At 43.3% G+C, this 25,291-nt stretch overlaps 1 protein-coding gene across 10 annotated transcripts in view; it reads right to left on the bottom strand.

The window, feature by feature from the left end:
- The window catches only part of ccdc142 (coiled-coil domain containing 142), a 177,800-nt gene extending 161,866 nt beyond the window's left edge, over positions 1 to 15,934 (bottom strand). For 9 of the 10 annotated variants that reach the window (XR_011961347.1, XM_072575566.1, XM_072575549.1 and 6 more), the window contains exons 1-3: positions 15,725 to 15,934; positions 10,570 to 10,720; positions 4,231 to 4,301 (exon numbers count right to left, since the gene is read on the bottom strand). Coding sequence is in view for 8 of the 10 variants with exons in the window: in XM_072575566.1 (XP_072431667.1) it covers positions 4,231 to 4,301; positions 10,570 to 10,666 (168 nt within the window). In the remaining 2 variants the exon portion in view is untranslated. Of the gene's footprint in view, positions 1 to 4,230; positions 4,302 to 10,569; positions 10,721 to 15,724 lie in introns of those variants that run through there. The other variant, XM_072575575.1, reaches the window with a different exon arrangement.
- Between the last annotated feature and the right edge of the window lie 9,357 nt (positions 15,935 to 25,291).

Here is a 25,291-nt window from a genome sequence, read left to right as displayed (position 1 = left end):
TCCTCTTTAACTTCTCTCCTAGCTCCCTGGATTCTTCTTTCAAGACCTTATCTCGTTTTCTACTTATATCGTTGGTGCCTATATGCACCAAGACAACTAGCTGTTCACCCTCCCCTTTTAGAATGCTCTGCAGCCGATCAGTGACGTCCCTGACCCGAGAACCTGGGAGGCAACATACCATCCGGGAGTCCCATTTTCGGCCACAAAACCGCCTATCTACTCCCTTCACAATAGAATCCCCTCTGACTATGGTCCTACAAGTCTTTTCCCTGCCCTTCTGAACAGCAGTGCCCACCACGGTGCCATGATTCTGGCAACTGCTGCCTCCCCTGGTGAGCCATCTCCCCCAACAGTATCCAAAACGGTATACCTGTTTTGGAGGGAGGTGACCGCAGGGAACACCTGCTTTGCCTTCATACTCTTTTTCTGTCTTTTAGTCACCCATTCATTGTTTCCCTCAGCAATTCTAACCAATTCTCTCCCTTCTCACCTTAAACCTATGCCCTCTAGTTTTAGACTCCTCTACAATGGGTAAAAGGTATTAGCTGTCCTCCTTATCTATTTCTCTCATGATTTGATGGACTCTAAAAATGTCATCCTTCAGTGTCCTACGTTCCAAGGAAAAAGGTCCCAGTCTATCCAGCTTCACTACCAGTTCCGGTAGTGTCCTAGTAAATCTTTTCTACAGTCTCTCTGGTTTCATATTAGCCTTCCTATCATGGGTCAACGAGAACTACACGCTATATTCAAAATGTGGCAACCTTACATCTTGCAGTCATATCTCTATGATGACTTTCTGAGCATACAAATTTATTTATAATATTACAAGCAGACTGAGATCAAGGCTCCACATTATTGGGGTTTCGAATAGAACACCCCAAATTTTCGAGCCTCTGGTGGGGAGAGGTGAACTACCTTCCTTTGGTGTTCACACATCCAATTGTTTGGTTGCAAAAGATTAATTTGTTATGGATTTGTGTCGAAAGTGCCTCTCCACAATAATTTTAATCCTTCAGCGACATTCCATCTGTGCTAAAAGCCTTGTTCTCAACTGTACGGTGGGTTTTTCATAATCACAGGTGGGCCAGAGATGCACTGATATGGTGACGTTGTGGAATGGAGTTGAGCACACTTGCGAAGGCTGCTTCTTTGTTGAGGAGTTCCTCAAAAGTGCTCTCTCCAAGGGGTGTTGACTGCCTCTCAGTCTTTGTGAGCGACTCTCCATTACTGAAGACGTCAGCTCTCTTCAGGATTATCTGACAGACACTACCCTCTGAGCCTGAGAACTCATTGTATCCCTATTTCCAGGAGTTAGTCGTTTACCTTGTCTCAATTATGACGATCCTGTTCCTTTTACAAGGTCAGGTTGTCCTTTTTTTCAGAGAGGTTGTATACAAAACAGGCTCGGAAAAGTCTGAGGTTGGATGGATTTTTGGGCCAATTTGTTTAAAGCTAAAAGATACTGCCTCAGGCAGAAGGCTTTCAAGTTAAAAAAAACTTGTATCATGAAATGGGAGTGGCCAATCCAACAGCTCAGCTTTTTTTTTGGTTTGGTAATGCAGCTGTGGGCATGTGAAGACAGGCTGTTGGGCTCTCCCTCTCTGACTTCATTCCTGTAAGAACTTGTGTTTCCTTTTCGCTTTTGTGCCAAGGGGTGTTTAGGGGGATTGTTGCCAGTATTTTGGAACAGCATCATTAAGTTGGGATAGTTTGTTGGGTTTTTGGATTGCAAAAGTTATTTGATATTCTGTTTTCTGTTCTTTGTGTTTCATTCAGTAATCTCATAGATAAAATCTGTTTTGTTTAAAATTAAATAGCCTGACCAGCTGATTCTCTATTGTAAACTTGCTTAAAATCAATTGGCAAAGTTAGAGTCTGGGCTACCTTCTTGAAATGTTTTGAGAGGTCTGGCCTGGTCCATAACAGATTGGGGGCTGTTTGCGGGATTTGTTCTGTAGCTCCAAATTGGGATTGGATTTGTTGGACTCAAAGGCAGCAAGTGGTAGGTGTTAATGTCTTTCGTTCCAGGTGATGATTTGGTTGGTTTAAACAGTGCTTGGGATAGCATTAGCTCTTTCTTTCACCAAGAATTTTCTGGAGATGGAAGAAGTGACCATGGGGAATTTACAAAAGTTGGTTTAGGCCAAGCTGTGGGAATTAGCAAGCAAGCTGGAGTTGGAGCTCGCTCTTTCCGTGAGAAAAACTGACATAATTACAGCAGTAGCCCAGCCTTTACATTTACTGGAAATGCCAGCAGAAACTTTAGAGATGGCTAACGCTCAGTTCAAAATGAAGCAGTTTGAGTTAGAGGCAAAAGAAAGGGCAACAGAAATGAAACAGCTTGAATTACTAGTAAAAGCAGAAGAGAGAGAAAGAGAGAGAGAGAGATGAAGGTTGAAGGTAAGCTTAGTTAGGAAGAGAGTGAGGATGAGCAAACCCATGGTAGCCAAAGGGCTGGTGAGAAACTGTTTAAATTTATACAAGTATTGCCTAAATTTCATGAGAAAGATGTAGAAGCCTTTTTCATCTCATTTGAAAATGTGGCTAATCAAATGTGGTGGCCAGAGACCATGTGGGTTTTGTTGATCCAAACAAAACTTGTAGGTAGGGCAAGTGAGGTATTCGCATCACTATCAGAGGAGGTGTCTGGGGCATATGAGGAGGTGAAGAAAGCCACCTTAAGTGCGTATGACTTTGTGCCAGAAGCTGACAATGTTTCAGGAGTCTAAGGAGGGACCCTGGTCAAATCTACATTGTGTGAATTTTGCCAGGTGTGTCATACATGTCAAGTAATTGTAAAACCACAGCTGGTAATAAAACCTGCACTTTTAATACCTACTCCTGTATTTGAGGAACCTTTTACAAGAGTCTTAACTGATTGCCACTTTTTGATTGAGGTATGGGATCTGTGCAATCAGAATCTGTTGGCAATAATGGATGAATCGACTAGATTTCTATTGGCTGTTCCATTACGCAATATTACAGCTAAAATGGATTGTAGAGGAATTACTCACATTTTTCACTAGATATGGATTACCAATAGAGATACAGAGATACAATCAGATCAAGGGTCAAACTTCACGTCAAAATTATTCAAGGAAGTTATGGACAGCAGAGGAATAAAACAATTCAAATCTACTGCGTACCATCAGAATCGCAGGGAACGCTAGGAAGGTGGCATCAAACACTGAATACACACTCTCAGAGGGCTGTAGAGCGATTAGAGATGACAGAGAAAGACAATGGAAGTACTTGATAAAGGATTTTCTCACATCTGTGGATTATGAAAGATAGGAGGCTGAACTGGACATTGAAACACTCATGTTAACAGTGGATGAGTTATGGAGCACAGATATATGCAATGTTGCAGAGACCAAAGTATGTGGTCTTGATGATGTCATAGAAGATCACATCAGGTTTAAATTTATCCTTACACAACAGCCAGGGAACAGGACAGAGTCATGATTAGGGATTAGGGTACGGTGGTGTCTGAAGACAATGGTTTTTTTCTTCTTAACATTTAGCAGAGTAAGTTTGCTAGACATCCTTAGACAGCACCTAGCAAATCCACAATTATTTCCATCTAGAAGGACAAGGACAGCAGATACTTGGGAACACCACCACCTCCAAGCCACTCAGCATCTGAGCTTGGATATATAATCGCTACTTTTTCAGTTGCTGAGTCAAAATCCTGGAATTCCCTACCTCACGGTTTTGTCTGTCTACTTACAGCAAATGGGCTGCAGCAGTTCAAAGAAGTAGCGCACTACCATCTTCTTCAGGGCAACTGGGGGTGGGGCAAAAAAAATGTTGGCATGCCAGCAATTCCCATGTCCCATGAGTGAATAAAAACATTCTCAGTATTGAATGCTGGACAAATAGTAATACAAATCAGAAGCAATGAAGAGATCAGTTGAGGTGCTGATACAAATCTGATTGTAAACAAGGTTCATCTGGAACCTGAAATTGCACTTTTCAGTTTATTTTTCCAATGGCAGCATTTAGATTAGAAACAAGGTCCTTGATAGGTCACTGATACAATACAAAAAAACAAATGGAGACTACAAGAGAAAGGAAGAACAAAAATACAAAATAACTGAAGAGGCTTGAGATAGATGTTCTAAGACTTTGTCACACTGATGACAGAAGGTCTCCAAAACTTATTCTTTCATGAAACAGTGACAGACAGTGTTCACCTTCAACACATGGTGAAAATAATTAAATTCTTACAAAGCTCACTCCATCTTCAGCTGAGGATGTCACTGCCAATTCATGAGTCTTTGGAAATGATTCTTCCTTACCTAAGGAAAAGGAAATTTAAAATTCTCTTTAACAGTTCTGTTTCATTAAATACCAGACCACAAATACCCATTCTGCTGAATAAGAATGAAAGAAAGAATTTAAATTCTAAGTAGGCCATCACTTTTTACTACCAAACAACTGTGTATGCTGGATATCTAAAACAAACAAAAACAGAAATTGCTGGAAAAACTCAACAGGTCCAGCAGCATCTACACAGAGAAAACAGCCAATGTTTTGAGTCCAGTGGCCCTTTTTCAGAACTGAACCTTTCTGAAGAAGGGTCACTGGACTTGAAGCATGGACTCTGTTTTCTCTCTGCAGATGCTGCGCGACCTGCTGAGTTTCTCCTGCAATTTCTGCTTTTCTTTGTGCAAGTTCCTTTTTAAGTGGAGTCACTGCTAGAGTGTAAAGGAACTTAATGTTGCGTAAAGATCTGAGAGACAAATTATCATGACATTATTTTATAAATATTTGTTGAGGGAAGAATATCACACAGGACACCAGGAAGAACACTCTTGTTCTTGAAATACCAGTGTGCAATCGGTCATGGGGCAGAACTAGAGTTTGTGTTTAACATCTCATCTAAAAGATGGTTGGTTCAGGACTGTCATTCTCTGCTCTGCATCAAATTGTCATCCTAGATTATATGCTCAAGACTATAGAGTAGGATTCAATTTATAGTCTTCTGACTAATAAGTAACAGTGTGCCAAAAAGCAAGAGGGACCAACATCCTTGCAGATGGGTTTCCTTGTTAGAAGGAATTTCGAGTTCAGTAAGGGGTGGGAGACACAGACTATTAGTACAATAATGATACAGCATCAACAAGAACAAAATCAGAAATGCTGGAAAAGCTCAGCAGGTTAGGCTGTGGAAAAAAAGCAGAGCTAATGTTTCAGATCCAGTGATCCTACTGCAGAACAGTTCAGATGCTATTAAAACAAGGCAGGATTAACTAAAGTCAGTGAGCTAATTAGAATAGCGGAGTCTTTCAAAATGGAATTGGCAACAGTGCAGGAACAAAGGTGTTCCCTTGAGGGTGAAATGTCAAATCACCAAAGTCAGAGAACCTGGAATGTCTAGGAGTATTTACAAGAATGTTGCCAGGATCGGGAGTTGTGAACTATGGGGAGAGGCTGATTAGGCTGGTGCTATTTTCCCTACAGCATAAGGTGACTGAGGAGTGACCTTATAGAGGCTTATGAAATTTACAGCAGCATGGATAAGGTGAATAGCCAAGGTCTTTTTTCCAGGCTAGGGGAGTCCAAAGTTAGACAGCATAGGTTTAAGATGAGAGGGGAATGATTTAAAAGGCACCTAAGGGGCAACTTTTTCAGCAGAGGATGGCATGCATATGGAATGAGCTGTCAGAGGAAGTAGTGGAGGTGGGTACTATTACAACATTTAAATGACACCTGGATGAGTACATGAATAGGAAGAGCTTAAAGAGATATCAGCTAAATGCAATATCAGCAAATTTATCTCTTCTGTGCTGTACATCCATATGACTGGATAAGGAGGAAAAGACAGGCTTTTAACAGGTACAATGCGAGAAAATCAATGGAATTCCTTGTGGAGTATAGAAAGTGCAAAGAGTAATGTGTCCATGTACACAGATGTCTGAAAGTTGCCACCCAGGTAAATAGTGCGGTGAAGAAGGCATATGACGTACTGGCTTTTATTGGTAGAGGAATTGAGTTCCGGAGTCCTGAGGTCATGTTGCAGTTGTATAAGACTCTGCTGCTGCCACATCTGGAGTACTGTGTGCAGTTTTGGTTGCCATACTATAGGAAGGATGTGGAGGCACTGGAAGGGGTGCAGAGGAGGTTTACCAGGATGTTGCCTGGTATGGTAGGAAGATCGTATGAGGAAAGGCTGAGGCACTTGGGGCTGTTTTCATTGGAGAAAAGAAGGTTTAGGCGTGACTTGATAGAGGTGTAGAAGATGATTAGGGGTTTAGATAGGGTTAACCATGAGAACCTTTTTCCATGTATGGAGTCAGCTATTACGAGGGGACATAGCTTTAAATTAAGGGGTGGTAGGTATAGGACAGATGTTAGGGGTAGATTCTTTATTCAGCGAGTCGTGAGTTCATGGAATGCCCTGCCAGTAGCAGTGGTGGACTCTCTCTCTTTATGGGCATTTAAGCAGGCATTGGGTAGGTATATGGAGGATAGTGGGCTAGTGTAGGTTAGGTGGGCTTGGATCAGTGCAACATCGAGGGCCAAAGGGCCTGTACTGTGCTGTATCTTTCTATTCTATGTTCTAAAACAATTAGGTCAGCAAAAAGGGAGCAAACAAAAACACTGGCGGGTAAGATTATGAAGACTCCGAAGATATTTCATAAAATTATCAATAAGAAGAAGATAACCAGGAGAAGAGTGCTACCCTATTAGGGACCAAGGAGACCATCTGTGAGTGGGGCCGGAGGACTCTGGTCAGGTATTGAACAAGTACTTCGTATCTATCTTCACTTTGGAGGAGGATGATGTAGGTACAGAATTCAAGAAGAGGGACTGTGAGGTTCTTCAGCAAATTGAAATAGGGAATGAAGATGTCTTGGGGATGTTGGCATGCTTAAAAGTAGACAAATCCCCAGGTCCAGAGTGGTTGTATCCCAGCCTGCTGTGGTAGGTGGAGGCGAGAGAGAAAATTATAGGAGCTCTGACTCAAATTTATATTTCTTGTCTGGTCACAGGGGAGGTATCTGAGGACGAGAGGACAGCTAATGTTGCTCTACTTTTTGAGAAGGGTAGTAGAGATAAACTAGGGAGTTACAGTGAACCACACATTACTGGTAGGGAAATTATTGGAGAAAATTCTGAAAAAGAAAATTAATCCCCATTTGGCTTTGTCAGAGGGATGTCACACCTACAAAACCTGACTGACGTTTTCAAGGAGGTGACCATGTGTATAGATGACGGGAGCACTATATGGATTTGACGTAGTCTATATGGATTTCAGAAAGTCTTAGTAATAAGAGTCAGAGGCCAGAGGTAAAAGGCTGACGGTATCACTGGAGGCCAGTGTCCAGTGACTTACTTGGAGGATCAGTTCAGGGTCCCTTTTTGTCTGATAAGTAAGATTTGTGGATGCCAGACAGGCAGATCTGTGGCAGATGGAATTTAACATTGATAACTGTAAGGCGATCAGTTTGGAGGATGTAACAAAGACAAATGGGCACTCGATGAATGATAGAACACCAGGAGGTTCAGACGAACGGAGGGATCTTGGGGTGCTTGTCCAAGGTACCAGATGACAAAAGGACAGATTAATAGAAAAATTAAGAAGGGATATGGGACATTTGCCTTTATCAGTCCGAGCATTACAAGATCATGAAGGTTATGTTTAAGCTGCATGGGACTTTGATTAGGCCACAGCTGGAGTATTATTCTTGTCATTGAACTGTAAGAAAGATGTGATTGCACTGGTGGGTTTGAGGATGTTTGTCTGGATAGAGCGCTTTAGCTATGTAGAAAGGCCAGATTCCTTTGGAGCAGAGAAGGCTGAGATGGGACTTGATTGAAGTGTATAAGATTCAGGAGCATAGACAGGGTGAATAGGACATAGCTGTTGCCCTGAGCTGAAGGGTCAATAACAAGGGGACATCATTTACAAGGTGAAAGGCAGGACATTTGAGGACTTTTTTTCACTCAGAAGTTGGTGGGAATCTGGACAGCACTGCCTGAAAGGATTATGGAAATGGGAAATCTCACAACCTTTAAAAGGTTCTTCAATGGGCACTTGAAGAGGCATAAAATTCACAGTCATGGGCCAAGTGCTGGAAAGCAGGACCATTTAGAGTAGTTTTTAGAGTGTCAGAAATGAGGTGCCACCTTCAAAAGGAGATAGTGATAAAGCAGAAAATTAGCGCCCAGGATGCATAAATTAGTACTGGTCACCTGGACCATCTCTGACACCTCTCCCCCCTTCCTGGACCTCTCCATCTCCATTAATGATGACCGACTTGACACTGACATTTTTTACAAACCCACCAACTCCCACAGCTACCTGGATTACACCTCTTCCCACCCTACCTCTTGCAAAAATGCCATCCGGTATTCCCAATTCCACCGCCTCTGCCGTATCTGCTCCCAGGAGGACCAGTTCCACCACAGAACACACCAGATGGCCTTCTTCTTTAGAGACTGCAATTTCCCTTCCCACGAGGTTAAAGATGCCCTCCCACGCATCTCGTCCACATCCCGCACCTCCGCCCTCAGACCCCACCCCTCCAACCGTAACAAGGACAGAACGCCCCTGGTGCTCACCTTCCACCCTACAAACCTTCGCATCAACCAAATCATCCGCCAACATTTCCGCCACCTCCAAAAAGACCCCACCACCAGGGATATATTTCCCTCCCCACCCCTTTCCGCCTTCCGCAAAGACCGTTCCCTCCGTGACCACCTGGTCAGGTCCACGCCCCCCTACAACCCACCCTCCCATCCTGGCACCTTCCCCTGCCACCGCAGGAACTGCAAAACCTGTGTCCATACCTCCTCCCTCACCGCCATCCAAGGCCCTAAAGGAGCCTTCCACATCCATCAAAGTTCTACCTGCACATCGACTAATTTCATTTGTTGCATCCGTTGCTCCCGATGCGGTCTCCTCTACATTGGGGAGACTGGATGCCTCCTAGCAGAGTGCTTTAGGGAACATCTCCGGGACACCTGCACCAATCAACCACACCACCCCGTGGCCCAAGATTTCAACTCCCCCTCCCACTCTGCCGAGGACATGGAGGTCCTGGGCCTCCTTCACCACCGCTCCCTCACCACCAGACGCCTGGAGGAAGAACGCCTCAAAACACTTCAACTCCAGGGCATCAATGTGGACTTCAACAGTTTCCTCATTTCCCCTTCCCCCATCTCACCCTAGTTCAAAACTTCCAGCTCAGCACTGTCCCCATTACTTGTCCTACCTGCCTATCTTCTTTTCCACCTATCCACTCCACTCTCCTCCCTGACCTATCAACGTCATCCCCTCCCCCACTCACCTATTGTACTCCATGCTACTTTCTCCCCACCCCCATCCTCCTCTAGCTTATCTCTCCACGCTTCAGGCTCTCTGCCTTTATTCCTGATAAAGGGCTTTTGCCCGAAACGTCGATTTTGCTGCTCCTCGGATGCTGACTGAACTGCCGTGCTCTTCCAGCACCACTAATCCAAAATCTGGTTTCCAGCATCTGCAGTCATTGTTTTTACCTGCTAGAGTCTATAAGCAATGGACAAAATTACTAGGAGGAATGATTAGGAAAAAATGAGGGATGATTGTTGACTGAGGTCACACAGCTAGTTACATGGATTTCTAAAGGCAGCCTGATGAAGTTATGAACTCAGAAGACTGAAGGATGGCCCAGTTAAGGAACAAGATTCTTCTACTTGGTTAGATTATGTGATACATTATGGGAAACAGTAGCATAATATCATAATATCAAAGATGAATAATCCAGAGGCTGAGGTGAATTCCCTGAGGAATCAGTTTTGAATGCCTCCATGCCAGTTACTGGAATTCAATTTATTGAATGAAAAAGAAAAAGCTGGAGTGTAAAACAGGAGTAATGTTGTTATTATTTGTCATTGATTAATAAAATACTTTTTTTCTAAAATGATCAATGTCCTTTTGGGAAGGGAATACCACCTTTACGTGGTTTGGCACTCCAGACCAACAGCAGTTTAGTTGACTCTTAACTACTCTCTGAAATGGCCTTGTCTATTTCTGAGTTTAAGGAAAATTAAGGGTTGGCATCAAATGCTAGCTTTTGCCAACAAAGTCCAGATCATTTGAAAGAATAAACAACACAAAGCCTCTCCTTCCATTGTTTAAGATAACATGTTCTGCTTGACATAATTCAACGTTCTCTGGTATTAGACGCATGCGTTAAAGCCTTTCTCAGCAACCTTGAAACTTTAGAGAATTTTTTTTGCTTTACTAATGAGAAGTGAACAGAGTACTTGAGTTGGAATCCACACAGAATACTATATAATTTCTATCTTGGTATACTTCTCGTGAAATTTTAGAGATGGAAAGCAATGACTAAGTGAGGAAGCTATATTATAATGAGATTAGATACCACACAAATTTGAGCAAGTCTTGGAAACAAAAATGAATTCAGTATAAATGTGAGCTCTTCTAAAAGGTCAGGGTCACTTAAAATAAAATGGTGCACTCACATTTGTTTATTTTTGGAAATTTCTGAATTACTGTTTATTTGAGCAAAGGACCTGAATTGAGTCAACAAGGTAGAAAATATTGTGGCTACTTACTCGATTTGGAGAAACTTTCAGTTTCTGCTGGAGAAACCCTTTTTTGTCCCATCAAAGGGCCCAAGGGAAGCAGAAAACCTCCAGATGCCTGTGACATTCTCTCAATTGTGAAAGCACAAGAGTTCAACCATGAATGTGCTTTATCAGTTTCCTGAAAATGCAAAATGAAATGAAATAAAATAGTAGAAATTTCAACATTACAAGTAAAATAACAACTTCATCTTATACACTGCCCTTAATATATTAAAGTCCATAATTAAAGAAATTAGAAATACATGGCCCCTCAAGCCTGTTCCACCATTCAGGCTGACTCAACTCTCATGCCCACTTTCCTGCAATTTCCTATATCCCTCGATTCTCCTACAGACCAAGGATCTATCTATCTCAGCCTAAATATACACAAAAGCTCGGCTCCCATAGTTCTCTGTGGCAAAAAGTTCCAAAGACCCACAACTCTCAGAAGAAATACCACCTCATCTCCACCTCAAATTAGCACATCTTTATTCTGAGACTATGCCGTCCATCCTGAGGCTCTGCCATGACGGGAAACATTCTCTCAGCAATTACCCTGTCAAGTTTCCTTAATAATCCTAGATATTTCAATGAGATCATCTTTTATTCTTCTAAATTCAAAAGAGTACAGTTCCAATCCATTTAACCTTTAACCATAAGACAATCCCTCCAGGGATCACCCAATTGAACCTTCCCTGCACTACCTCCAATTAAATAATATCTTTACTTAAATAAGGGGGCCAAACTGCTCTCAATATTCCAGATGTGGTCCAACCAACACCTCAGAGTAAAACTTCCCTAATCTTGTATTCCAACCATCGTGAAATAAGGACCAACATTCCATTCGCCTTCCTGATTAGCTACTGCCCTTGTATGCTAGCTTTCTAAACCAGTTTCATGTACAAGCACCCCCAATCCTAGGTGTTGCAGCTTTCTGCATTGTTTCCCTATTTAAAAATACTTTTTTTTTCTCCTTTCCAAAATGAACAACTTCATATTTTCCCACATGGTACACTATTTGCCAACTTAACATATCCATGTCTCTCTAAACCATTTGTATCCCTCTTGCAACATGCCTTTCCATCTATTTTTGTGTTATCTGTAAATCTGGTTATAGTACATTCATTTCATTCCTCTAATTCATTAATCTACATTGTAAGCAGTTGCGGACACATGGATCTCTGTGGAACCCCACTGGTTACAGGTTGCCAATGAAAAATAACTCCTTATCCACACTTGCTGTTTTCTGCCCATTAACCAATTGTTTATCCATTCCAATATACTACCTCCAACACCATGATTTCTTAGGAGAAAGTGAGGACTGCAGATGCTGGAGATCAGAGCTGAAAAATGTGTTGCTGGAAAAGCGCAGCAGGTCAGGCAGCATCAAAGGAGCAGGAGAATCGACGTTTCGGGTATATGCTAGGTGCTGCAGCTTTCTGCATTGTTTCCCTATTTAAAAATACTTTTTTTTGTTCTCCTTTCCAAAATGAACAACTTCATATTTTCAGACATATGCCCGAAAAGTCAATTCTCCTGCTCCTTTGATGCTGCCTGACCTGCTGCACTTTTCCAGCAACACATTTTTCAACCATGATTTCTTAACCTAAGAATTACCTTTTGTAAGTTACCTTGTTGAATGTCTTCTGGAAGTCTAAATATAACATAGCTACTGTAAAATATTCCAAGAGTTTTAAGAATACTGAAACTTAATTCACATCATCACTTAATTCACCATACATGACAAGACGGAAAAAAAATTATGTTAATATAATCCTTACTTTAATTGGGAAAACAACATTCTGTGGGATTTGATCAGAAGACAAATAGCAACTGACTCAAAGCATCAAACAGCAACTTAAAAGGACATCAGCTGCATTTCATAAATTGCATATAATTTTGCAGATATACAGTAATGGGTTCATTATTAAACCTCTTCTATCAAGAAAGTACAATAAATGGAAATCAGCAACGTATCAATAATAAGTATGAAGTAAAATAGAGAGGTGATGGGCAATAATGTGGAAAAAAGATCACTGTTTCATTGTGAGATATTAAACCAAGGCCCTATCTGCCCTTTCAAGTAAATATAAAATATCCCATGGCACTACTCAATAACTCACATTTGTACAGAGAGCTCAACATACTAGAACATTACAAAGAAAATTCAAAGGAAAGCAGGAGTCATTTAAAAATTGGATATTGCTGAAAATAAGAGACAACTTGTTGTTTATCAAAGCTGTTTATCTTATACTCATCAAGTAGAGATGCAAAATTTTGAAATATTAAAAAGAAGTAACAATATCTACAACATGAGAAAAGGATGTTGCCTGGTTCCCAATTCAGCTGTTTTGAGATGGTTCTAGGGAGAATGCACCAGGGATCAATACCTTAAAGTGGTTGTTAGTGCATTTCTTAGCTCACTTTGGCTTTAATGTGGTGCACCGAGCACAAGCTGCATATTCAGAAATATCAGAATGGGAGGAAGCCATTCACCATTGAGCCTAATCTGCCATTCTATTATGTCAGAGTTAATCATCTATTTCAAATCACTTTCTATGCCATCTCTATGGCACTTGATGAAATTAGTTTCCTGAAAACCTTGATTTATGCCTTCAACATGTAAAGTATTGAGCTAGCGTAGCCCTCTGGGGAAGACAATTCCAAAGATTCTCCATTCTGAGTGGAAAAACTCCTCCTCTTGTCAATCTTAAAGGCCTATCCCTTACTCTGAGATAATTCCCCCGGTTTTAGACTCACCATTCAGGTCAAACATTGAACTACTTTCACCCTTACATGCTCTGTAAGAATTTCATAGCTTTTAATGAGGCCACTTCTCATTCTTCAAATTCTAGAGAATGCAGGCTCAATTTCTCAATCTCTATTTCTAAGACAATCCCACCATCTCTCAGATTAATCTAGTGAATCTCTGTTGCGAGGAAGAGCATACAATGTGGAAAAATGTGAGGTTATATGTTTTGGTAGGAAGAATAGAGGTGTGTATTATTTTGTAAATGGGAAAAGGCTTTTGGAAATCTTATCTACGAAGGGATTTAGGAGTTTTATTTCAGGATTCTCTTCGGACTCACACAGGTTCAGTTAGCATACATTTCAAGGCTGTGAGAATATAAGAGTAGGGCTGAAGAAGTGACAAGATTTCAAACTGTAGACTAGGTAACAAAGTCAGATCGCATGGAATCCAGGGAGAGCTAGCCATTTGGATACAAAATTGGCTTGAAGGTAGGAGGTAGCGGATTGTGATGCAAAGTTGTTTTTCAGGCTGGAGGCCAGTGACCAGTGGTGTGCCACAAGGATCAGAGCTGGGTCCACTGCTTTTCATCATTTAAATGATTTGGATGTGAATGTAGGAGGAATGGCTAGTAAGTTTCCAGATGACACCAAAATTGGTGGTGTAGTGGACAGCTAAGACGGTTGTCTCAGAGTACAACAGGACCTTGATCAGATAGGCTGATGGACTGAGGAGTGGTAGAAGGAGTTTAATTTTGGTAAGTGTGAGGTGCTGCATTTTGGTAAGGCAAATCAGGCCAGGAATCATACATTTAATGGCAGGGTCCTGGGAAGTATTGTCAAGCAGTGAGACCTGGGGTGCAGGTTCATAGTTCCTCGAAGGTGGAGTTACAGGTTGACAGGATAGCGAAGCAGGCATTTGGTGCTTGCCTTCATTGGTCAGTGCCCTGAGTTTTGGAGCTGGGATGTCATGTTGCGACTGTACAAGTCATTGGTTAGGCCACTTTTGGAATAATGTGTTCAATTCTTGCCAACTTGCTATAGGAGGATGTTTTTAAATTAGGAAGGGTGCAGAAAAGATTTACAAGGATATTGGTAGGGTTGGAGAATTTGAGCTATAGTGAGAGGCTGAATAGGCTGGGGCTATTTTCTCTGGTGCTTCAGAGCCTTATAGAGGTTTATAAAATCATGAGAGGCATGGATCGGGTGAATAGCCAAGGTCTTTTTCCCCAGAGTAGGAGAATCTAAAATTAGAGGGCATAGGTTTAACGTGAGATTTAATAAAGATTTAAAAAGGCCTAAGGAGCATTTTTTTTCCACAGAGAATGGTGCATGTCTAGAATGAGCTTCCAGAGGAAGTGGTGGAGGCTGGTACAATTACAATACTTAAAAGGCAATGGATGGGAATTTGAATAGGAAGGGTTTGGAAAGATATGGGCCAATGCTGGCAAATGGGACTAGATTAACTTAGGATATCTGATCAGCATGAACAAGTTGGATCTAAGGGTCTCTTTCTATGCTGTGCAACTCTATGACTCTATATACTGTTGAGGTTATATAAGGCTTTGGTCAGACTATATCTAAAATACTGTGAACCGTTTTGGACCCTGTATCTAAAGAAGGATGTTCTGGCATCCGAAGGACGCTTACAAGAATGATCCATGGAATGAAGGGCTTATCATATGACAAGTAGATGACAACTCTCCATCTGCACTTCAAGTTTGGAACAATTGGGAACAGGATGGGGGGGAAGCAATTGGATTAAAACTTAGAGAATACTGAGATGCCTGGATAGACCTGACTTGGAGAAAATGAGAACTGAGATAAGGAGATATTTCTCCAGAGTGTGGTTAGTCTTTGGAACTTAATACTGCAGAAGGCTTTAGAGGCCAAGTCACTGGACGTATTTAAGACAGAGCTAGATAGGTTCTTGATTGGTAAAGGAATCAAGGTTACAGAGAGAAGGCAGGAAAATGGGGTTGAGAAACATACCAGCCAATATCAAATAGTGGCTGAATGGGCTAAACCTGTTCTTATATCTTATTACCTTCCTTCGATATGGAGTCTAAAACTGTACACAATACAATTATATTTAGTGAAATAAATTACTTTGCCCTGGATGGTATCGAGATTCTTGAGTTGTTGAAGTTGCAACCATCCAGGTAAGTGGAGAGTATTCTATCACAGACCTGACTTATGCTTTGTCCATTGTAGACATTTAAGAGATAATTATTCACCACAGAATTTCCAACATCTGAATTACTCCCTAACCACAGTTCCTACCCTCAAATTTATACTCCCCCCATAAACCCTAATACTTCCCAACCAAACGTTCCTGTTTACATCACATGATTAGCCAGAGCAACGGCCAAGACCGACAGCAAACATCGCTCACCTGTGGATCAAAACAAGAGGCCGCGACCCTGATCCTGCTGCTGGCCCCATGGGCCGCCGATCCGCCATGTGCTGTAATCGGTCGGTCGGTCGGACGGACGGTATGTGTGGTTATCTATCTGTGAACCTCTTCAAATGCCGCCGACACCCCCCTGATCCCCGCCGATAACCACCTCGCGCCACCCGCCAACTGCTGTCAAAACCTCCTGTCCTCGGCTGCACTGGGCAACAAGGCGGCACCTGATTGGTCGCTGCCAGCATAGCGACCACAGTGTCGCCGCGTGCTCACCAAACCCGGCCGCGATTGGACAGCGGCGCCTTCCTTGGAGACGGAGCAGCGGGTTTCTGTCAAACTGGCGGACGCCGCCAATGTCGGATTGACTGTTGCGGGTGAGAACACAACGGATGGATAATTCACCACAACTGAGCAAACTTATCGTATTGCTCTCGATGTGAGATCGTGCTAGGTCCTTATATCTAGAGGGATGGAATATTGGGATGGAGAAATTAAAGCCCTTTGGAGCACTATGAGCAAATCCGCCACTCTTTCGGAAGGATATATAGTATTGGCAATGGAGGGTGTACAATGTAGGTTTACGCGAATGATTCCAGGACTTCAGAGGTTAAGTTATGAGGAGAATCAAATTAGGCCTGTTTTCTCCAGAATTTAAACGGTTCAGGGGTGATCTGATTGAAGAGTCATACCGCATGGGACCAGACCCTTCAGTACATTTGGCTTATATCCTTCTAAACATTTTCTATTCAAATACATGTCCAAATGTCTTTTAAATATGGTACCTGCATCGACCACTTGCTCCACAAACAAAAAAAATTCCACATGTGAAAAGGCTGCCCCTCATGTCCCTTTTAAATTGTTCTCCTCTCACTTTAAAATGATGCTCTCTATTTTGAACTCCCCAGCCCTAGCAAATGACTTTTGATCCTTATCTATGCCCCTCTGATTTTATAAACCTCTATAGGGTCACCCCTCCACCTCTTCCGCTCCAGTGTAAGAAGTCCCAGGTTATCCAGTCTCAGCTTCCACCTCAAACCCTCCAGTCTCAGTAACATCCTTGTTAATCTTTTCTGCACCTTCTTCAATTTAATAATATCCTTATACACCAGCATGACCAGAACTGCACATAGTACTCCAAAAGTACCCTCAAAAATATACTTTATTCATAAAATAATTTGATGGTCTGTACAGTTGGACATGCCATACGTATGTAAACATTCCATTTCCTTGCATACCAAAACAGAGTAATCATTCCTATTTACAGGTCTGTACGATTACATTTTTAGCTGAGGCGTCAGCAGAGCCCAAATGACTGCGCAGGCCCCCTGTTCTTCTTTAGGCAGGCAGATGTTACACGGTGGTCTTTCCCCACTGCGCCTTGGCAACAGCTGCCCCAAGCTTCACCGCGTCCCTCAACACGTAGTCCTGGACCTTGGAATGTGCCAGTCTGCAACACTCAGTCGGGGTTAGCTCCTTCAGCTGGAAGATCAACAGGTTTCGGACCGCCCAGAGAGTGTCCTTCACCGAGTTGATGATCCTCCAGGCACAGTTGATGTTCGTCTCGGTGTGCGTCCCGGGCAACAGGCCGTAGAGCACGGAGTCCCGCGTCACGGCACTGCTCGGGATGAACCTCGACAAACACCACTGCATTCCTCTCCAGACTTCTTCTGCGTAGGCACATTCCAGAAGGAGGTGTGTGACAGTCTCTTCCCCCCCGCAGCCGCTTCGAGGGCAGCGTGCGGTGTGGCTGAGAGTCCGGGCGTGCATAAAGAATCTCACAGGCAGAGCCCTTCTCACCACCAGCCACGCCATGTCTTGGTGCTTGGTACAAGGTTCTGGTGATGAGGCATTCTGCCAAATGGCTTTGACAGTCTGCTCAGAGAACTGCTCGATAGGATCCGCCCCTCCTTTTCCCGAAGGGTCTCAAGGACACTATGTGCTGATCACTTCCTGATGGACTTGTGGTCAAAGGTGTTTTTCTTCATAAACTTCTCCACGAAGGACAGGTGATACGGAACGGTCCAACTACTCAGAGGGTTCCGCAGCAGCGAGGCCAGGCCCATCCTTCGCAACACCGGGGACAGGTAAAACCTCAGTATGTAGTGACACTTGGTGTTTGCGTTCCGGGGATCCATGCACAGCTTGATGCAGCCACACACAAAGGTGGCCATCAGGGTAAGGGTGGCATTGGGTGTATATTTTCCCCCCGTTGCCCAGATCTTTGTACAGTGAGTCCCTTCGGACCTGGTCCATCTTTGACCTCCATATAAACTGGAAGATGGCCTGGGTGACTGCAGCGGCACAGGTTCTGGGAATAGGCCAGACCTGTGCCACCTATAATAGCAATGACAGTGCCTCACACCTGATGACCAGGTTTTTTTCCCGCGATGGAGAGCGACTGTAGCTTCCATCTGCCCAGTTTCTGCCTCACTTTGCTGATACGCTCCTCCCAAGACTTGGCGCACGCCCCAGTCCCCCCGAACCAAATACCCAGCACCTTCAGGTGGTTGGTCCTGACGGAGAAGGGGATGAAGGATTGGTCGGCCCAGTTCCTGAAGAGCATGGCCTCGCTCTTGCCTCGGTTTACCTTGGCCCCCGAGGCCCGTTCGAACTGGTCACATATGCACGATTCTGCATATGGACAGCGGATCCGAGCAGAAAACAGCGATGTCATCCAAGTACAGGCAGGCCTTAACCTGCAGGCCCCCGCTGCCAGGAATAGTCACCCCTCTCAGGCTCGCATCCTTCCTGATGGACTTGGCAAATGACTCTATGCAGCACACAAACAAGGCAGGAGAGAGAGGGCAGCCCTGCCTGACTCCAAATCTGACTGGGAAGCTATCTGATTCCCACCCATTGATTGAGACTGCACTGACAATGTTGGTGTAGAGCAGTCTGATCCAATTGCAGATTCCCTCCCCAAAGCCCATTCTGGAGAGAACATTTCTCATATACCTATGTGATATTCTGTCAAAGGCGTTCTCCTGGTCCAGGCTGATCAGGCAGGTGTCCAACCCTCTGTCCTGCACGTAGGCGATCATGCAGGACAGAGATAGTGGATGGTCCAGCCTCTCCCGTGTTCTGTCGTCTAAGACCTAGAGGACAGAGGACAGGAACGACTGGGAGGCCGCGCTGTCGGTTAGCTTCATGTCATACTGACAGGCATAGAAGGATTTGCTGATCCTCATGACGTCAGCCTGAGATGACGTTATCGAGCCATCTTCTTCCTTCAGGCTGCTGAGCACGGAACTCTCTTTGTGCACCTTCTGGAAGAAGAAACGTGAGCACGTCTCGTCCTGCTCCACCGAGCGGACCCTGGACGGGAAGATTATCTTAAAGGCCTCCGAGGCAAAAAGCAAGGCTTGCTGGCCCTTCACCTCTTTGAGGTCCTCCGTGACATCGACCCCCATCGTCTGCAGCAGGAGCAGGAGCAGGTTCTGCATACTTTCCTGGATCTGGGACAGTTTTCCCCGCCTCTCTCTCACCTCCTGAACACCTTTGAGGATGAAGAACCTCTTGATGTTCCCTTTTACTGTTTCCCACCAGTCTGATGGGGACTCAAAGAGGGGCTTCACGGTTCTCCAACCTGCGTAGTCCCTCTTGAGCTCCTCAATGTTTCCCGGGGCCAACAGCTTTGTGTTCAGCTTCCACGTTCCCTTACCAGCCCGCTGCTTGTCCTGTAGGTGACAGTCGGCCAGCAGGAGGCAGTGGTCAGAGAAGAAAACCGGCTTGACATCGATGGATCTGACTGAGAGCATCCTGTATGTTCCAACTCCTATACTCAGTGGTCTGAGCAATGAAGGCAAGCATGCCAAACGCCTTCTCTACCACGTTTACCTGTGACACAACTTTCAATGTAGTACGTACCTGAACCCCTAGGTCTCTCAATTTGACAATACTCCCAGGGCCCCAACATTAATTGTGTAATTCCTGCCCTTGTTCATCTTACCAAAATGCAACACCTCATACTTATTGAAATTAAATTCCATTTTTCACTCCGCAGCCCATTGGCCCATCTGGTCAAGGTCCCTTTGTACTCTGAGATAACCTGTCCACTACACCATCTATTTTGGTAACATCTGCAACCATGCCTCCTGTATTCACATCTAAATCATTTATATAAATGACAAAAATTAGTGGACCTAGCACCAATCCATGGGAAATACCGCTGGTCACAAGCCTCCAGTCTGATAAACAACCCTCCACCACCACACTCTGTCTTCTACCATCAACTCAATTTTCTATCCAATTTGCAAACTCTCTGAATCCCATGTGGTCTAACCTTACTGACCATTCTACCATGCAAAACCTTGTCAAAGATCTTCCGAAAGTCCATGTAGACAAAATCTACTGCTTTGCCCTCATCTGTCTTCTTGATCATAACCTAAAAAAACTCCATCAAGTTTGTGAGATATGATTTCCCATGCCCAAAGCCATGTGTATTTTCTAATCAGCCCTTACCTCTCCAAATGCACATAAATCCTGTCGCACAGAATCTTCTCCAACAACTTATTCATCACTGACATCAAACTTATTGGTCTATAGTTTATAGTCTTCTTGTTGTAGCCTTTCTTAAATAATAGTAAAACATTCGCCACCCTCCAGTCTTCTAGCACCCCACCCATGGCTTAAATGATACAAATATTTCTGCTAGGGGTCCCACAATTTCTTCCCTAGCTTCCTGTCAAACGATAAACTTGATTAGGTCCCAGAAATTCATCTATGTTTATACTTTTTCAGACCTCCAGCACTTCCACTTCTGTAATGTAGACGCTTGTCAAAACATCAATATTTAGTTCACATATACATACATGCAGCCATCGCACAGTGCCTTTATAGTACAGATATTGAATCTTACCTAAAAGACAGATACGTTGTCAAATGCTTTTGCCCTGGACTCATCAGAACAAATGCAAATTGTCAAATTTCAAGATCACAACTGGTGGAAAAGTTGTTGTGATCATTTGAAATTTAGTATTCTTGAATTTGTCACGATGACCGAAAAATGGAAAAACCTGAGCGATGCACCTCTCTTTTCAGCAATATATATTATCATAGTCTTATAACAACACCACCTTTCCATTCCAGACACTGCTCGTCTCCCGCTGGAAGTGATGGGCTGCAGCACTGCCTCAGACTGGGGCTATGAGGCCACACTCACAGACAACCAGAAACATTCCCGGGCACCTGGCTCCAGCCCAGTCCTTGGTAGGTTCTTCACCGCCACCGCCTTTCAGTCCTCAATTTGATAGAATATATGGAAGATGATGCATGGGATTAATCCAAATATTTCAGGTTCAGCTTGATTGTGCAGACCCAACAGTTGAATGTCAGCATCTAGGCTCTGACAACACGGTGAGATGAAAGTTTGGAAACACTATATCTTGTTAGTATTTGGAGCTTAGTTTACTGAATCATTATGATCTGTCAGAGTAATGCAATGTATGTCTAATGATTTGAATGGTGATTTGTTATTATAAAAATTACATTATCCAGGAATGTGAATAAAAATAAAAACAGAAGAAAGATAACCTGAAGATTGATAAAACACAATCTGGTTATGGCATAAAAACCAAGTGTTAATCTACATTGATTTAACTGGCATAGACTATACTCCAATTTACATGTTTTGTACAATGAATACATAACTATTCTTATTCATTCATGAGATGTGGGTGTCACCTGCCAGGCCAGTATTTATTACCTTTCCCTAATTGCCCAGTGGGTTGTTAAGTGTCAACTACATTGTTGTGGGTCTGGAGTTACACATAGGCCAGACTAGATAAGGATGGAGTTTCCTTCCCTAAAGGATATTGGGGAACTAGATGGGTTTTTCTGACAATTGATATTGGTTTCATCTTTATCATTAGACTCCAAAATCCAGATTATTTACATCCATTTTTCAGAACTTGCAATAAGGTCGTAGGAGATCTTATACTATATGTAACAGTGGAGATGTATCCACCACAGTTGTTATAATCATACCTATATTTATTATGGGCCATCAATATCTAATATACAACATTTGAATATCATACCTTCAGCCTTTCACAGACTAAAATTACTTTTAATAAGGACAAGTACTGACTTAAACTTGCTGCTACGATCACCTAACCAACTTGAGCCATCAAGGATGAAATTGGTACTTAGGGATGCCCTTGGTCCAAGAGATCAGCATTTAGAATGGAGATAAGGATTAGTAGGAGAAAGAAATCAATCGTGAGAGTTTTGACAGGTTCCCTAACTGTAACAACAATGTAGGATGAAGTATACAAACATAAACACTGGTGTCTGTAATGAAAGAGCTGCATTCATCATGGATGATTTTAATTCACATATAAAATGAAAATGTAAGATGGCCTGGATGAGAAATTCATAGAATGCTTTTGAGATAGTTTCTTAGAACAGCATGTTCTGGAAGCAACCACAGAGCAGATTATACTCGGTAACATTTTCAGTGAGTCTCCGGACGAAGCATTGCTGATGATTCCTGCTTTCTTTTTATATGTTTGGGTTTCTTTGGGTTGGTGATGTCATTTCTTGTGGTGATGTCAATTCTTGTTCTTTTTCTCAGGGGTGGTAAATTGCGTCCAAGTCAATGTGTTTGTTGAATTTTGTAAATGACATTAGTTTTGCTTGTTGTCTGTATAGGGTCTTTCAAGTTCATTAGCAGTTGTTTTAGTGTATTGGTGGGTTTGTGGGCTACCATGTGCAAAGGGGTCAGAGTAGTCTGGCAGTCATTTCAGAGATGTCTTTGATGTAGGGGAGAGTGGCTAGGGTTTCTGGATGTGTTTTGTCTGCTTGTTTGGGTTTGTTGCTGAGAAATCTGAAAGACCCCGCACAGACAACAAGCAAAACTAATGTCAATTACAAAATATCGTGCAAGGACTGTAACAAACACTACATTGGACAAAGAGGTAGAAAACTAGTCACCAGGATACATGAACATCAACTAGCCACAAAACGACAATACCCTCTCTCACTAATATCCTTACATACAGATGAGGAAGGACACCACTTCAACTGGTACAACACATCCATCCTAGGGCAAGCCAAATAGAGACGTGCACGAGAATTCCTAGAAGCATGGCATTCCAACCAGAACTCATCAACAAACACATTGATTTGGACCCGATTTACCACTCCCTGAGAAAAAGAACAGAAAATGACATCACCACAGGAAATGATATCACCAACCCAAATAAACCCAAACATATAAGTAGGAAGCAGGAATCATCAGCAATGCTTCATCCGGAGTCTCACTGAAGATGTTACCTAGTATGGTGACAAAATGTCTGAAAATGAACCTTTCATCTCAACCTACATCCTACGCTCTCTAGTTCTGGACTCCCCCACCCCAAGGAAGAGAGCTTGTCTATTTATCCTATCCATGCCCCTCATGATTTTATAAACCTCTATAAAATCACCCCTCAGCCTCCGACGCTCCAGGGAAAACAGCTCCAGCCTGTTCAACCTCTCCCTCTAACTCAAATCCTCCATCTCTGGCAACAGCCTTGTAAATCCTTTCTGAACCCTTTCAAGTTTCACATCTTTCCAATAGGAAGGAGACCAGAATTGCGTGCAATATTCCAAAAATGGCCTAACCAATATCCTGTACAAAAACAACATGACCTCCCAACTCCTGTACTCAATACTCTGACCAATAAAGGAAAGCATACCAAACGCCTTCTTCACTATCCTAACTACCTGCGACTCCACTTTCAAGGAGCTATGAACCTGCACTCCAAGGTCTCTGTTCAGCAACAGTCCCTTGGACCTTACCATGAAGTGTATAACTCCTGCTAAGATTTGCTTTCCCAAATGTAGCTCCTTGCATTTATCTAAATTAAACTCCATCTGCCACTCAGCCCATTGGCCCATCTGATCAAGTACCCACTGTAATCTGCGGTAACCTTCTTCACTGTCCACTACACCTCCAATTTTGGTATCATCTGCACACTTACTAACTACAGGGGAACCTCGATTATCATTCGGATAAATGATTATTAAGTTCATCAATTAAATACCTTTCCTCTGGGGCTCAGAGTTTTAAAAGTCTGCTCCTCATTCAGGAGACTGCAGCAGCACATAGCGCTCGAGACCCCGCCCCCCACCCGTGCCCTCGTCCAACACCACCCCCCAATCCCGTCCAACCCTGATCCCCACCCCCACCCCTTTCTGGGACAGCCAGACTGGACACCAACAGAAAGACTGCTGCTTCTGCTGTTGTCTTTGTGGGGTAAGTCTCCAAATAGCGTACGCACACACACACAAACAACTGTTTACTGCAACGTTTTGACAGGCTCCACGTTTGCCCTGTGCAGGACAATGGTCAGATTATCTGGGAGAAGGGTGGGGGGAAGGGGGTTTAGGGTAAACCCCTCTGCAGAACTCCAGGGAAAGTGTGAGGGGGAGAGAGAGGGCAGGAGATCAGTCATTTGGAGACAGTGCCTGTTTAATCACTAAACAAATGATGCGATCACTGTTGGAAACATGTCTTTGATGTAATGTTTCTATTGGGACCTCAAGATCTCCTTCGGATAATCCAATTTTTGGATAATTGGTATTCGGATAATCGAGGTTCCTTTGTATACATCTTATAGAAGTGATTTGGATGTGGGCATAAATGATGAAGAAGGTGAACCTAGCACTGATCATTGTGGCATTCCACTGGTCACAGGCCTCCAGTCTGAAAAACAACCCTCCACCACCACTGTGTCTTCTAATTTTGAGCCACTGTGGGAGAAAATCCGCTTCCCTGTCCACCCACAACATGACCACAAAGGACATAAGGAATCATGTCTGCCTAAGCCACAACAGAAACTACCCAGAGTGCCTCAGCCTTGACCAAACATCTTAACTAAGACACTAGGCAGCAAACAGGAGATGATGCAAGCCACTTCCAGACTGGGGAATACACTTACCAAGACAGCCTGACAATAGACTTCCTAGCACTCAGCAAGCACAACTGTTCCTGAACCCTTAAGAGCAGCCTTGCTCCTCACACATACTGGAACTCTACAAAGGACTGAAAGGCACCAAGGTACCTAGCTTGTAGACTAACCGCAATGGAAATCCATTGATGCCAGGATGAGAAAGATTAGCACCTCTCACAGACGAACGGAATCTTCTAATTCAATTATGGACTGATTGTGCTACTGGACAGCTGATTATCCTCCCATTATGTTTTACTCTTTATTGTACTGTAATTCACACATTACCTGCATAAAACTGCCTGTGCCTACTGCTTGAGGAAGAGAACCCTTGGTATACTTGCACAGACCATTCAGTTCTGTGTCGGCCTAGTCAATTTCTCTTACGGCCATATCACTTGTAATAACAGTTTGTCAATTCCACCCAATCTGCGCTTGTGTGGTCTCTTTAACTGGGTAATTTCTCAGACAGCCAGTTCTGTAGGTTGGTAAGTGGGGCCCAAAATCAATGTGTTTGTTGATGGAATTCTGGCTTGAATGCCAAGCCTCTAGGAATTCCCATGCTTGTCTTGTTTAGCCTGTCAGAGATGGGTGTGGTTATCCCAGTGGAAGTGGTGTC

The sequence above is a fragment of the Chiloscyllium punctatum genome, chromosome 1, assembly GCF_047496795.1.
Source record: "Chiloscyllium punctatum isolate Juve2018m chromosome 1, sChiPun1.3, whole genome shotgun sequence".
NCBI classification, from domain to species: domain Eukaryota; kingdom Metazoa; phylum Chordata; class Chondrichthyes; order Orectolobiformes; family Hemiscylliidae; genus Chiloscyllium; species Chiloscyllium punctatum.
Note: the sequence above shows the minus strand (reverse complement) of the source record. Positions and strands in the feature narration are given on the sequence as shown.